At 38.0% G+C, this 14,135-nt stretch overlaps 1 protein-coding gene across 1 annotated transcript in view; it reads left to right on the top strand.

Annotated features, from left to right (window-relative positions):
- Window positions 1–14,135, top strand: part of TBCE (tubulin folding cofactor E) — a 49,579-nt gene that overhangs the window by 28,511 nt on the left and 6,933 nt on the right. Inside the window, exons 3-9 of the mRNA XM_075596776.1 lie at window positions 1,265–1,349; window positions 4,577–4,747; window positions 5,905–5,993; window positions 6,626–6,725; window positions 7,626–7,728; window positions 8,417–8,493; window positions 12,343–12,438. Coding sequence (XP_075452891.1) covers window positions 1,265–1,349; window positions 4,577–4,747; window positions 5,905–5,993; window positions 6,626–6,725; window positions 7,626–7,728; window positions 8,417–8,493; window positions 12,343–12,438 — 721 coding nt within the window. The remainder of the gene's footprint in view (window positions 1–1,264; window positions 1,350–4,576; window positions 4,748–5,904; window positions 5,994–6,625; window positions 6,726–7,625; window positions 7,729–8,416; window positions 8,494–12,342; window positions 12,439–14,135) is intronic.

The following is a 14,135-nucleotide window of genomic DNA, read 5'->3' as shown; positions in this document are numbered from 1 at the left end:
TGTCAGATATTGAAGGGCATGAATTAAAATAAACGGCATGTACAATTAAGTGGAGTAGATTTAATGTATTTGTATAACTATTTCAGTGTAAATTAAAAGGTGTGTTTTTTTTTTCCCTTGAAAGAAAATATAATCCTATTCTCCAGTATTAGCTAAATTTTAATAAGATTCCTAGAACTTAGTCTGTGTATCAATTCCTATTACTATGAAATTGAAACAATGCAATATGTATTTTAAAGCAGCAATCTCGCTGAATTTCAACAGTTGTTTTACATAGCTCGAACCGGGAGGTCTTCCTGAGTTATACTTCTCTGTTTTAGCTCTGGGGAACCCACGATTTCGGTGGGAGGTCCTAGATATTTAAACAATAGTCCAATAGAAAGCTGCAATGTCCACCTCCCCACCCAATTACATTGCGGCTTCCTATTTGGTAGCTATTTTGGTTGTTCTGAAGGGGAAGTGTCTTGGGAACCAAGGGGTCACAGAAGTTAAAAATATCGCAATTCAACTCCGGAGTACACCGCAGTTCAAATTCTGTAAGAAAAAACGATGGGACTGCTGCTTTATCAATATTGTGAAATTGAAAGTCCTCAATGTATTTTGTGTAGTAAAGACTATAGACTGGGGTGGCCAACTCCCATCCTCAAGGGCCACCAACAGGTCAGGTTTTCAGAATATTCCTAGTTCGGCCCAGGTGGCTTAGTCATAATGACTGAGCCACTCATTGAGTCACCTGTGCTGAAGCAGGAATATCCTTAAAACCTGAACTGTTGGTGGCCCTTGAGGACTTGGGTTGAACCCCTTCAGTCTACATCTGCGTCGCCCCAAAAGAGAACAGCCTTTGGCACAGCCGAAGGGCAGCCAAAGGGTTTGAACCATTTGCTGCTGTTTGGTGATGTTAAAGCTGCTCTATTTCAATCTGAAACTCACCCGACCTTTTATCCCCCATACTCCATTTTCCACAACTATCTGTCCATGAAATGTCTGTGAATTGACTGTATAACCTCTGTTCACTTCATGTAACCATGTATCCGTCATCATAACTCTGTGCCCAGGGCATACTTGAAAACGAGAGGTAACTTTCAATTTATTACTTCCTGGTAAAACATTTTTATAAATAAATGTAAGTCATTGGCAGTTAACGTGGGCACAAGCTACCCCTTATCAGTGCTTGGGGAATCCCAGCTTTAGTATCGTATTGGAAATAGTATTGTGAAGGTCTTCCAATTTTCTGCTAATAGAATTTTGATTGTGTATGTTTCAGGACTTTGGCTTGGGATAGAATGGGACAATCCTTTGAGAGGAAAACATGATGGGACTCACCAAGGAACAAAATATTTTACATGCAGGTAATGACTTCCAGACTATAAAAATTCATAAGAATACATCTTATCCGCCAGGATTTTGTGAAATCCACCATAAAATTGTATATTAAATCTACTTGCAGATTTTGAATAAATATTTTGCCCAAACTCTGAAATACGAGTTTTCCTGGAGAGGCAGAGACAGACCTATTTTAGTAGCATCCCAAGATCTATAGCCCCTAAAATCTCCCTCTAAATAACATATGGATAGACCCCTGTGCTAAAAAAGGACCACAACTTGGATACCTGGGAGATATGAAAATAGAATATGCAAAGTATATTTAAATGACTCGCACCCCTCAATTCTTAAAAGGATTTCCATAGGAACTATATTGACTAACCCTAAAGCACCATTTGTGAGGAAGGAGGCACTGGTGTTAAGCCCAACAGGATCAGAACCCACAACCTCTGCTATTATGTCTCTCTCCCTCCCCCAGCAAAACACATATTTCAGGGTTTGGAATCTGCAAATTAATTCAGATTAAAAAAAAATTCTGAATCTGTGTGTGAATTTTCAGGGATGGCTGAACTCTGTCCTCAGCTCTCCAGGTTTTAAGGATATCCCTGCTTGATCACAGGTGGCTCATGCAAAATGTCATTTAGAACAAGCACTCGCCAGCTCTGAAAACTGAATTGTCCATAGGTTCTCAGGTCCGCACCCTCCACCGCTGGATGCAGAAAAAATTGAGAAGAAATATGTTGGACCGCCACTCAAAACGGAGTATTAACTTGCGCAAAAAAAAAAATCTTATTAAAACTTAAAAATTCGAGTTGTACATAAAACAGCAGCATATTTTACTTAACCCATTATACAAAATGACACATTACTCCTACTGAAAATTAGCAACGCCATTGTTTCAGGGCCCCTGGCCCTTTTCTCAGGCTTAGATTTCCCTAATTGGTTAAGCCTGAGGAACGTGCCAGGGGCCCTGACATGCCAGCATTGCTAATTTTCTGTAGATGTAATGTGTCATTTTGTATAATGGGTTTTGTTATGTGTGCTGCCATTTTTTCCATAAGTTAATACTCTTGTTAGTCTTTGAGTGCCGGTCCAACATTATTTAAATCAGTGGCTCAATCATATTCACTGAGCCACCTGTGCTGAAGCAGAGAGAGCCTTAAAAACTGGCCTGTTGGGGAATCTTGAGGACGGAGTTTGGCCACCCCTGATATAAATATAATTTATGTATGTGTGCATATTTACATAGTTACATGGTAGATGATGTTGAAAAAAGACTTGCGTCCAAGTTCAACCAATGCTAAATTTAGATGAGATACTTTATCCTATATTTGTACTTACAGTATATTGATCCAGAGAAAGGCAAACAAAAAAACCCAGTGAAATATCATCTAATCTATACTATAATTCTAAGTTGTATTCCGTCTTGTTTGTTTGTATGTCCGAAGCATCGAAATCTCAGAAACTGCTCCACGTAGCACAACAAAATTTTCACTGGACATTCTGCTGCAGATTTGTAGGTCAACACAACTATTTTGAGCTTCCAATGTGACTCACTTTCCAAATTATGGACATTCTAAGTTTCCCTCGTCTGTCCATCAAATCTGTTAGAGCGGGTGGGGGGGGGGTGCGGGGAGATGTGCTGGCAGCGAGGGTACATGCCACACCAGCGCGGGGATATGTTCCGGCAGCGGGGGGAGACACACACACACACACAGAGACAAATCTCACACCGCACTGTATCCAGCAGCAGGGGGGGGGGGGGCTCGGGGCGATGTTCCGGGAGGGTGGGTGGGGACATGTATTCAATATTACATTCCCCAGGCGAAGCCGGGCACAAAAGGTAGTATCTCATACGGGGAAAAATAAATTCCTTCCTGACTCCAAATATTGGCTATCATATAACTCCCTGGATCAACATCGTTCTCATGTTTTCTTATTTGGTATAGCCTTGCATACCGTTACTTTCTAAAAAGATGAAATGATCTATTGTACTCTATCTGCCATGACAGTCTCCATGGGTAATGAATTCCACAGTTTAACTTTCCTTACTGTAAAATCTCCTTTCCTCCAACCTAAAGGGATGACCCTGTGTCGTTTGTACTGCCCTTAGGATGAATAGTTCTTTTGAAAACTCCTTGCATTGTCCCCAAATATATTTTTATATAGTTATCATATCCCCTCTTGGACGCCTCGTTTCTAATGTAAACATATCTAAATTAACGAGCCTATCATAAATCAGATTATCCATCCCCTTTATTAATTTGGTGGCCCTTCTCTACACTTTTTCCAGTTCAATAATGTCTTTATATAAGTTATTATTATTTTTAAGACCATAACTTGTATTTGTGTGAATGTATATGCCCTAAGCAGTCTAAGCAACTGCAATTAAATAAGCAGGGACAGAAAGTCCTAGGATTACCCCAAATTTCTTCAGGGTCAGAAGTTGAAGAGCCCTACTATAAACTTACAGAATTATATTCTTAACCAGGATAAAATTGTGGTAGTAATAACAATTTATATTTAGACTGTGAAGAAGAGAGGAAAAAGTTCAAGATCAATTTTAAGTGGACAAATTGAGGTAAAAAAAGATACCGATTTAGTCGATTAAACCGCTATTGACTGCAAACTGGGTACAAAATATGTCAGACTATTTTCTAGCTTGCATATGATGTCTAGTGCTTAAATCTGGCATGACATATAGCACACTTTTTATTTTAAAATTTGTGCATATCATGAAAGCATTGTTCTAAAAATACACGCACTTTTTAAAAAGGTGTCGACCTAATTTTCTTGAAACTGATAACTTGTTGCATTATATGCCCCAAGCTATAACCTTGTTGAAACAATATACATTGACTATTCTGTGATATTTGTTGTGACTTTCAAACATAATTTAGTAAAATGTATTAGACCTATCTTAAATAAAGAACTGTTTAAAATGCTAGACAATATAGCTGTAAAACATAATTATAGTGAGTAATACTTTAACTCCTAATTACATATTTATCTGGTCTGTAAGTGTTTCATTCGCCCATAACATATATTTTCTTTAACTGTGCATGCAATGTCTTGTATATAATGGATACCCTGTTCATTTATGTAACTGTTTTTGTAACCATGTATTATTTGTCTTAACTCTGTGCCCAGGACATACTTTAAAACGAGAGGTAACTCTCAATGTATTACTTCCTGGTAAAATATTTTATAAATAAATATTTATGTGGGTTGCTATCCTCAACATTTTTTTCAGTCATCCTACAGGAGGTTCTTTTATTCGTCCAAAGAAGGCAAATTTCGGTGTGGATTTCTTAACTGCAGTGAAAAAACGTTATGGATTGAAAGATGAACAAGATGAAGAGCAGGTCATTGGAAAAAAGACGGTGGCATTTATTGGATTTGAATCCATTCAAGAAGAGCAAAGGCAAGTTTTTTGATATGTTGGTTACTTTAATTGCACTAGCTTCAGAACCTTTCTAGTATTTAAAGTCCTGCAAAGGTAATATCTATAAGTTATTTGTAAATATTCCCTGGTTAAACTGATTTCCCAGCATATTCCACAACACCGTGTATCTTTTTACCTTGTTGTGTTTCAAATCTATTCTTTTTCTCAATATTGGATGTAGTTAAAAAAAAAAAAAAAGATCTTAGCAGACTTTTTTTCTATTCTTGGAGTGAGGGTCAAATCGTAAAGCCTTGATTTTGGGCAGCAATCCTCTAATTTTTCTGCGTGATAAATTAATCTCATTCTATTCATTGGAGGGTTGTGGTGTTAGCAGAAGTGGCTGGCAGGGATCCCGTGTACATGCCAAATACGGTCATCGCATGTGTTTGCCATTCGGCATTTTCTGTGATGTTGGCCACTATCATTCGGCAAGAAAATTTTCCTAGTGGCTATTTCACTTTTTCAATCCCATCTATTAAAATAAATTATCTGCCGAATCAGCAATCTCCCAAAAGATAGAAGCAGGTGTTTGTCTAGAGTCCCAGTTCAGGTAAGCTTCAAAGGATGGGTTTATTGTTGAACAGAAATGTTGCAGCTTTAAATTAATTAAAATTAGTTATTTTACATTTGTAATTTCTCTTGAACATAAAAATATAAAATATATTTGCAACCACATAGTACTTACAGTACATTAGATCTAGGATCATTTTGGAACAATACTGCGTCATTTTCATCTTGCACTATGCGTCAGTGTATCAACCTCTTTCTGCTCCCAAGTGTTGGGGAGTGATGGGTCAGGATTAGGTGCTTGCTTTGTAAGATCAAACCTTAACGTCCTATAACAATACGGTATGTGCGCATGTGCGCGCGTGTGAAAGAGAAGGGGATGCCATGATTCATTACAAAGTAGACATTTAGAGAAGTAGTCGTATAAGGTAGTGCAGTAGATGAGGCTGTTAATATCCTTCCACACAGAATGTTGCTGTACAAAATAAAGACATTTGTTTTAGATACATCTATATCTACCCGGATTGGGAATTGGCTTAAGGATTGGTAGCAGAGGGTGGTCATTAACCCCTTGAGTTCCCATGACATGGTAGCTAATTCATGAACTTTTTTTTCCACTTTTAATGCAGCCAACTGAACAATTTGGTAGACATTTCACTGAGAGAATGTGCTGTCTGCCATGCTGGTAAGAAAGAAGAGATATACTATTCATGTCCAAGTATCCTTTGTCAAATTATTTTCTTTACATTTTTCTTATGTATCTATCTGACTACATACTGCAAATACACATTGTGTTTATCTTTGCAGTGTGGATCCCTTTACAATTTGGTAAAGATCAACCACAGTTTGTAAGCTATTAAAGTAGCTGTCCGTCAAAAAAAACAAAAATGATGTCATAACATAACCTGATCATCCATGTTGTGTTCATATATTGCTAACTCTTCACTTTTTCTAAATCTTTTCGCTGCATTCTCACTTGTTTATATGTATTTAATGGCAACCTCTGTTCTAACGAGGCAGCAGCCATTTTATCCTCCAAGGGAGGCAAATCTTCAGCAAGTGATGGCTCCAAAATTCAACTACAGCGTTTCATACGGGTGAGATCTCTGAAAACTGCCGCAAAGAGACTTTGCAATGGTAATAAAAAAGGAGACGTGTTCTTCATCACCACAGATAATCTGATTTACTGAGAATGTCTGAACCCGAATGCATATTTGCAATCATTTGTTTCAGATTTCAAGCTCTGGTAAATACCTAGGTAAAACTTTCATGTCGCTATAATTTTAATTGAAGGGTAAACATGTTTTTATCGGGTGACTTTCAACCTTTCTCCTTAACACAAATAATCAGCCATTGCTACGTTAAATTTATCCAAAAATCTGCTGTCATCATGGGACAAGGTGGCAGACATTACCCATCAGCTCAAGAAACTGGGGCGTCTTGATCTTAGGTGTGTGATTGTGTGTTTTCACTGTCACCAGAGCATAATATACAGACTTGCAAGCTACGTTGCTTTTGATTCTTTGTCTCCTTGTGGGACATCTTTATTCCAGTAGTATTTCTAGAATACTAAAATAAACAGAACTGTAAATACACGAACACACATTATGTATATATTATTGGGTGAGTCCCATTGACATCCTTCACAATCGTACACGTGGTTAAAGATATAAGACCATACAGTATTTACTAAGCCGTGCCACTACATAAGACACCTTACAGCACATCTTGTGAATATGGTTCCTTTACACTCTATTCAGTAAATTGTTTTGTAAAGTGTCTTCCAGGCCGGATGGTGTCTTATGGAATAACACAATAAATATTGCCCTATGCAGCAGCACTGCCTGATAAATATGGCCTGTAGGCTATGGCCAAAGTTTCATGTTTAAATTGTATCTCTGAAATTCTTATTTATTTTCAGTATGAATTCGTTCTTCAATCGATATAAAGATTTGTCTTTAAAAAAAAAGTGCACATAGGTTCTGTGTGGAAAACAAATGAAGATTATTTAGCTTGTAGTTTTATTAGATTTATAGTATTGTAAATTTACATTGTTGATTTCCAGAAGGTAATTTTTTTTAACAACGTTGGACTGTCACATAAAATAGACACTTCTTCTGTTCTATTGAAATACATTTATTTAATGGTAAGAAATATCTTGGCAGTTGACTATTCATAACACAATGGTTACAGTCATCTCGCGGGGGTTTTTTTTTGTATGTAAAACAAACATATTTAGAAAATATTGCAGAATGCAATATTTATTATAGCCTATATAGACATTTGAATGTGAAGAATTGTCTACATTTTGTAAGAATGTTTTTTTTTTCCCCCCTTTTCTTTATCGCAGCGAAAACAGACTCTGCCTTTCACCTGATCCTCCTTCATTAACTAATGCATTTCTCAATTTGAGGGTCCTCTCTCTCAATCGAACAGCATTAACCTGGGCTGAGGTAATATGTTCCAGTCACTCCGCTTTATGTTTGCTGTTTTTTTCGATGTGGATTTTCAAGTTTGTTTCTGCTATGACAAGGGATTGCTAAGAAAAAAAAGTTTAGTATATATTATAGCAACGTGTAGGAGCAAGCTCACCCAGACAATGTGGGAGAGGTTGTGATACTAACCAAAGGTTGAAGCCTCATCAAAGTTAATTTAGATTTATTTGGCTCCTCTTTGTATTTGGGAATATTTGTCTATATTGCACAATGTTTTAAAAAAAATAATAACCAAGTGCAGTAATAGCAGTTTTTTCTTACAATGCGCTACCCCTTTCTTTATACAGTAAATAGGCAGGCAACCTTGCAGTATATCATGATAGCAATGTCCCTCTAGATCAGTATCGATATCTGACAAGTTGTGTTCCCGAGGTTTGCGCTTGAGGGAATTGGCTATTCTGACCATATTTTTAGAAAGATAATTTATTTGTCCTAAATCTCTACCCAATCATATGATCCAGCCCAAGAACCAACCAGCAGAATACCTGGAAAAAGCCGGACTTCTCTGGTCTTGGGATAGGAACATTGAAGACTTAGGTTTCCCATTGGTGTTAAGCATTTCATTTTTCATGGGCATGTGCATGATAAGTATAGATAATGAAAGACTTAACTAAGCCTACTTTGTGTGTTTTTATTTTTTTATAAGGTTTTAAAGTCTGCTTCTATGTGGCGAGCACTTGAAGAACTGCATCTAGCTTCAAATGAAATCACAGTTTTGGAAAGGTATGGTGGTTACTTTAACATTCATTATTGTTTACTCTGAGAAAATTTTGTTCCTATTTCTTTAATTATCTAATCACCATTTTGATTCTAATTCAATTTGGTGTGAATTGTGCTACTCAAAGTTTGGCACTATTTCCAAACCTAGTACAGGCAGTCCTCGGTTATCCAATACAATGCGTTACTCAAAATGGCGTTGGATAGCGAAACGTCTTAAAGCGAAACACGTTTTCCCATAGGAACACTGTTTAAATGAAAGGTTCCGTTCCTGAAGGCATTTTTAATGCTAAAATACACAAAATATTTTACTCCGGCAATAAGATATGCAGCACACACATAAATTATATAGTGTATATACTGTATTATATATATAATATAACATAATATATCATGTAATTTAATAATATAATATATTATAAAGTATAATATTATATTATATGATATATATATTATATACACATAAACAACTTTGCAAAGCATCGTAAGAGCGTTGAATAAGCCGTTTTGGCGTTGTAAAAATGAATATAGGTATGTATTGCATAGCGTTGGATAAGCCATTCGTTGTAAAGCGAAGCTTGCCTGTATTAATATTATATGTGAGATGAATAGGGTGACCAGATTTACAAAAGTAAAAACCTGGACACACTAAAAAAATTTTTATAAAACAAATGACATCACCAACTGCGCCCCTTCTCCTTTGTCTCTCCACCCCTCTCTGTCCCCCTTCTCTCACACACACCCCATCCCTCCATTTTCTCTCTCCTCACCCCCCCACCCCCAATCCTCTCTCTCACTCTGACACACAGACACACAGACACACTTAATTTGAATGCCTTGTGGAAGAGTGCAGGACTTCTGTAACAGCTTCTCAAGGCACCTCTATTCATAATACTCCATTACGGAGGTAATATATTATATCTATTTATATAGCGCCATTAATGTACATAGCGCTTCACAGCAGTAAATAATATAAATTACAAATAACACATAATGGGAAGAAGCACTTCAGACATAAAAGTAAAATTTAGGAAAAGGATTCCCTGCTCAGAAGAGCTTACAATCTAATTGGTAAGTAGGAGGGTGTTATGGTAAGTGTGTCTGCAAGGGGCCAAGGTTTATGTATGAGATGTACAGTATCAGCTACAGAGCTACTCATATCCTTCCTAAAGCGTGTGTTTTAAGGTGGATAGAGAGGGTGCTAGTCGGGTATTGAGGGGAAGGGCATTCCAGAGGTGTGGGGCAGTCCGTGGGAGAGGGCTTTAGATACGAAAGGGGTAGAGAGAAGACATCCTTGAGCAGAACGCAAAAGTCGTGATGGTTCATAGCGAGAAATTAAGGCTGAGATGTAGGGAGGAGCAGAAGAGTGTAAAGCTTTAAAAGTTAGGCGGAGAATTGAGTGTGAGATACAGGATTTGATAGGAAGCCAGGAGAGAGATTTCAGCAGGGGAGACGCTCGGACAGATTTAGGAAATAGTGAGGTACTTCTACAACCGTGCACACGGCTACACATACAGGGAAACACACACACACACAGCTACAAACTTTGAAAGCAAGTTCAAAGGAACATGAAGGCGTTATGTCACATCAGAAGAAAGAAAGCTGTTTTTTGTCTCAGGAATTCTCTTTATTTACTCATCAGAAGTGGTACTGGCCTTTCAGGATTGCAACCATGGATATGTTATATGGCTGAGTTGCATGTTTCCTGGTATTAATCACTGCAGTCCATCTATGACTCACATTTTTTTTTTTTTAATGAAAAACATCACCATCACAAACACAATTTGTGTGACAAAACAGTTACAAAAGACAAAAGTTTCACTTAAAATGCACGTGCTCTGCACACCCTTTCCCCCCCCCCCCCCCTTCAATTACTCTGCCTGCATTGCTCGCAACAGGCAGCAGTACTGTCAATATTATGGAGTGTAAAAGTACTGTAAATGTAGGATGAGTTTGCTACAAAGTATATGTTGTATGTATTAATTAACTACATAAGCATTAGCATAAGGGGCTATATTATTATCCAATGGTCCGAAATGCCCAGAATCTAGGCTCCTAGGTAAACATTAACATTCAGGGGGAGAGGGGTAGCAACAGCCATCCATACTTGTGACTGAGGGATGCTGTGGGTGTAATGGGGGGACAGGACAGGGAGTGTGGAGGGTGAGCAAAGCCTTGCGCCTTTAATCCCCTCAGCACATTATTGGCCAGTAATGCCACCTTGTTCGGTGATTACTTAAATATTCACAGCAAATAGAAATATCACATGTGAGCACATTAGCATGTCTCACACAGATCTGCAACCCTGGTTTTCACCATTTTCACCATTATATCTTGGCATACCATGCTTCCACTGCAGCCAGGGATTCTGGGAAATATTAAATATTCACAGAAGGTTCTGCACAGGAATTCAACAATTTTGTATGCGCACTTTGCTGAAGGTATCATGTAAGACAATACAATTGGGGACCAGAGACTAATACAGTACTAATACAGTATATCAAAGTAAACATGGGTGAACGTCCCTGTCCAAAGAGTTTACAATCTAACTGTTCGTATTACAACCTACAACATATCTATGCTTCTCCAATACAATTAAGGCTGCTTAAAGTTTAGCGGCTTTTTTTTCTCCTCCATCTCTCCTTTGAATTTTCTTACAGAATTTACCTGTGTCCCTTTTTTTGCACTTACTTTCAACTTCTATATTAATTGATGAAGAAAGTGGATAGGCATTAAAATGCTATTCTTCTCACTCTGTCTAACATAGAATCCCCCTAGCTCCTGTGCAACTAAATCCACCAAATGACAAGCTTCTATAAGGCTAACAACTGAAATCATGAATATGTATGTATAGTATGTATAATTTTTTTTTCTGTACCTCGTAATACCGCAAAAACCTTAATACATTTTTTGGGAAAAATGCTATTCTAATTGGTGTATTCATATTTCATGTACATTTTTTTGTATGACTAAACAGATACAAAACAAGTTATGGCGAGTTAAAAAGTGACAAAACTCTTCATCGTACTGTGTACAGCAAATAAAAATACCACGTGTGAACACATAAGCTTATGCCTGCCGCATTACACTGCACAGCCTGGGTTGAAGAAGCGCATAGCTAGTAAACCTACACAGACAGCTGTTTCAACCTTTTGGGTCTGATCAGTGTGAGGTTGGTTACCGGCTATGCAATGTGAAGTTGGAAGTGGCTACAACCAGACAAAAAATAAGTTACTGCACCGACACACTTTATTCGAGCAAATACCCAGTATGTACCTGGCAGATACCTGGAATGCGCCGCTCCTCACCTCTGACAAGCCCCGTTGCGTTTGCCTTCCCAGCCTGGGTTCATGCCTGGCTGACGGGCGGCTGATCTGTTAAATGATAATGATTAGGATTTAATAGGCTGCAATGCTTCGCGTGTCTACCAGATGGCATAAATTCATGAATTGTAATGCAGTATATATATATACTGTGCAGTATTGCAGCCAGCGGGAATAAAATGCTTCAATCCCTGCCTGGAAAATAACCCAATGCACTCGGGCAGAAAACAGTCACAAACCTCAATACACCCGGGTATACCCGAATTCGTGGGACTAGCCGAGCTCGAATAAAGTGTGTCGCCAGTGTATGGTGAATAAAAAAAGGGATAAAAAAAGTGTATGACTGAAACCCTACTGTAGCCGGTCACAGCGTGCTGCTTTTTACTAAGACGCAAGTTATAGATTATGTTTATGTACCAGTATAATTCCTTTTACTTAACTCTGGTGCAACTTTTTTGGTTTCTTGTTAATTTTTATATTTGTATTTTGATAATATCAAGTAAACTGGTATTTTTTTTTATCTTCCTGATAGGCCTACTGATCGTCTTCAATCTTTGACATTACTGGATATTTCTAACAACAATTTAGTTGATGGGAACCAGCTTCATGCAATAGCATATTTACCCAAGTATGTTTTAATGCATATATTGGTTTAACCGTATTTTTATCATATTGGTTTGAACACTTTTTAAGGTGAAAAGCAAATGCGACGTATGTACCATTGCAAAAGGGGAGCAATTCTGGGACAAAACATTTCTTCAGATGTATTTAAGGAAAAATCCTGTAGATTTCAATTATCCTATCTATCTCAGATTTGTGCCCCAGAATTGCACCACTGTTGCCAGGATACATGAGCCCCACAGACACATTTCTTGAACTGGGAGGTGCTCAGGGGAGACCTGATTACAATAAAGGGAGGTTTTGTGGGGACATGCTGCTTTTAAAAGCTTGTAAACGCATTTCTGCGACCTTCCTTTACCGGTATGATAAGAACATAAGCTTCACTGTTGGTGTTCAACAGAGATGGACTTGGACACAAGTATTTTTTTCCCCAACCTCATCTACTATGTAACTATGTAAGATGTGAGAACCTATCGCTCAAGGCCACTAACCAGGCAAAAATTGCCATCATTCAATCACACACAAAATAATCGCGACCATGTCAGAGTTTTCAAGTGATTGGCCAAACAAGAAGTCCATGTTCAATTTCGCTTAATATACTAATTTGCGAAATTCTCTGAACTCGCTAGATTCACGTATTGCCAAGACCATAAATTGGGCCCATATACCATGTTTTGTTCACTGGCTGGCGATATTTCGCTGTAAGATTGCAAAAGTCATAACGGCATTTTGGATATTTTTGCTAATTTTTAGTGTTCCACCTTCTTAGCAAGTCTTTACTGTACATAACCAGTGTGAGCCATACACAAAAGTAAAATATTTGCTTAACATAGTAGAAAGCTTTTTAGTATTTGTTGAAGGTTGGTAAATGATTAAATCTATAGGTAAGGATGCATTTATTCGTGTCACATAGCAACGTAGGCTGATTTAGTAGCTGTACATTTTCTACAGAGCATGTTCTGTCTGTTATGCTCACGAAGTACAAAAAATACTTCTATATATATATTTTTTTATAATTTGAGAGAGAAGGGAGCCCCACGCCCCCTGGCGGCGCTACTCAGTAGAATCCGGCATAGGAAAATTCACATGAGAAATAAATATCTTCAATCACAATAGCTGTCCCATAAAGTATAATGTCCCTCGTAGCCACGTTTGTTACTCAGTGGTCTGGCTATCTCTATAGCCTCCAAGCGGAGGTAAGTCTTATATGAGGTAAGCCAATATTGGTAAAGAAGAAAAAATGACTCACTGTTTTCTACGTGGGATTCAGGCAGCGTCGGCGTGCTCCAACCGGGGTGGGTAGCAGGATACAAGAAGGTGAGGCAGTGCAACTGCCTTGTGGTAAAGATTGCAGACCGGGACTACTCAAATGAATGCAAATGCTTTAGTGGCACATATAGCAAAAAGACTCACTCTTACTCGTTTCGCACGGATGTCCGCGCTTTATCAAAGAGTACTTTCCGCACTTTTCACAAGTAAATAAATCATTGTAATATAATTACAGGTGGATACAATTCAAGTCCTGGAAAGCCATGTATGGCTCTCTGTGGAATATGCTATACACCATTTGACATTTCTCATATAATGTAAAGCAGAAAAATATGCTTTACCAAGGAAGTAGAATGGAAGCATAGAAAGCCATAAATAACTCCCCAGCTGCTCACAACCTTATTAGCTTGCCGTCAGCCATGGAGGGATGTTGTG

Source organism: Ascaphus truei, chromosome 4 (assembly GCF_040206685.1).
Source record: "Ascaphus truei isolate aAscTru1 chromosome 4, aAscTru1.hap1, whole genome shotgun sequence".
Classification (NCBI taxonomy): domain Eukaryota; kingdom Metazoa; phylum Chordata; class Amphibia; order Anura; family Ascaphidae; genus Ascaphus; species Ascaphus truei.
This window is presented reverse-complemented; position numbering and strand designations above follow the sequence as displayed.